Source organism: Penaeus monodon, chromosome 30 (genome assembly GCF_015228065.2).
Source record: "Penaeus monodon isolate SGIC_2016 chromosome 30, NSTDA_Pmon_1, whole genome shotgun sequence".
Lineage (NCBI taxonomy): Eukaryota > Metazoa > Arthropoda > Malacostraca > Decapoda > Penaeidae > Penaeus > Penaeus monodon.
In genome coordinates this window covers 7,096,782-7,097,453 of record NC_051415.1, presented here as the reverse complement: position 1 = coordinate 7,097,453, position 672 = coordinate 7,096,782, and the positions used below count along the sequence as shown (strand labels likewise).

The following is a 672-nucleotide window of genomic DNA, read 5'->3' as shown; positions in this document are numbered from 1 at the left end:
ACCGTAAATACCAATAACACCGAACACCTTCACTGCTGTTCTTCCCTCAGGCCCAACGCGTCACGAGAACCAGCAGCTCAGGAACGGCCAAAGAACAAATGCTCAGGACGTACCAGAGGGCTGTGTTCTCCACGCTGTTCTTGGGTTATGCCTGTTACACGTATAACAGGAAGAGTGTGTCTTATGCCATGCCGACGCTCCTGACCTCGGGACTCATTACCACGGCTACTGTGGGTGAGTAACGTCGTAATGTTTTTTGGAGTATGTTTTGTGTTTGTGTGTTTTTTAATTCGTTTTTTTATTCTGTTTTTTTTAGGTGTTTTTTTTTTATTCTTTTGGTAGGTGTTTTGATTTTTTTTTTTTGCTTAATTTCTTTTTCTGTTTAAGTGTTTTGTTTTTACTTTGATTTTTATTGTTTTTATTTTTACTTCTGGATTTAGTTTTTTTTTAATGCCTAATGATCTGTTTCTGTTCTTATTCAGTTTGTTCAGTCATCGTGTATAATTCACTCGTCTTCATGTTATTGACTCAGCTGTTTAATCTGTTTATGTCTGTTATACATCTCATTCCCGTTATCATTTATAAAACGTAGTTTACAAACTATTCTAATTTATCCATAATATGTATGTCTAATGCACATATTTCTTACTTTTCGATGAATTAATAGTCGTT

At 35.3% G+C, this 672-nt stretch overlaps 1 protein-coding gene across 3 annotated transcripts in view; it reads left to right on the top strand.

Moving 5' to 3' along the window:
* LOC119592492 (glucose-6-phosphate exchanger SLC37A4-like) overlaps nt 1-672 on the top strand; it is a 17,545-nt gene that overhangs the window by 5,674 nt on the left and 11,199 nt on the right. For all 3 annotated transcript variants that reach the window (XM_037941333.1, XM_037941332.1, XM_037941334.1), the window contains exon 3: nt 51-234. In XM_037941333.1, coding sequence (XP_037797261.1) covers nt 51-234 — 184 coding nt within the window. The remainder of the gene's footprint in view (nt 1-50; nt 235-672) is intronic.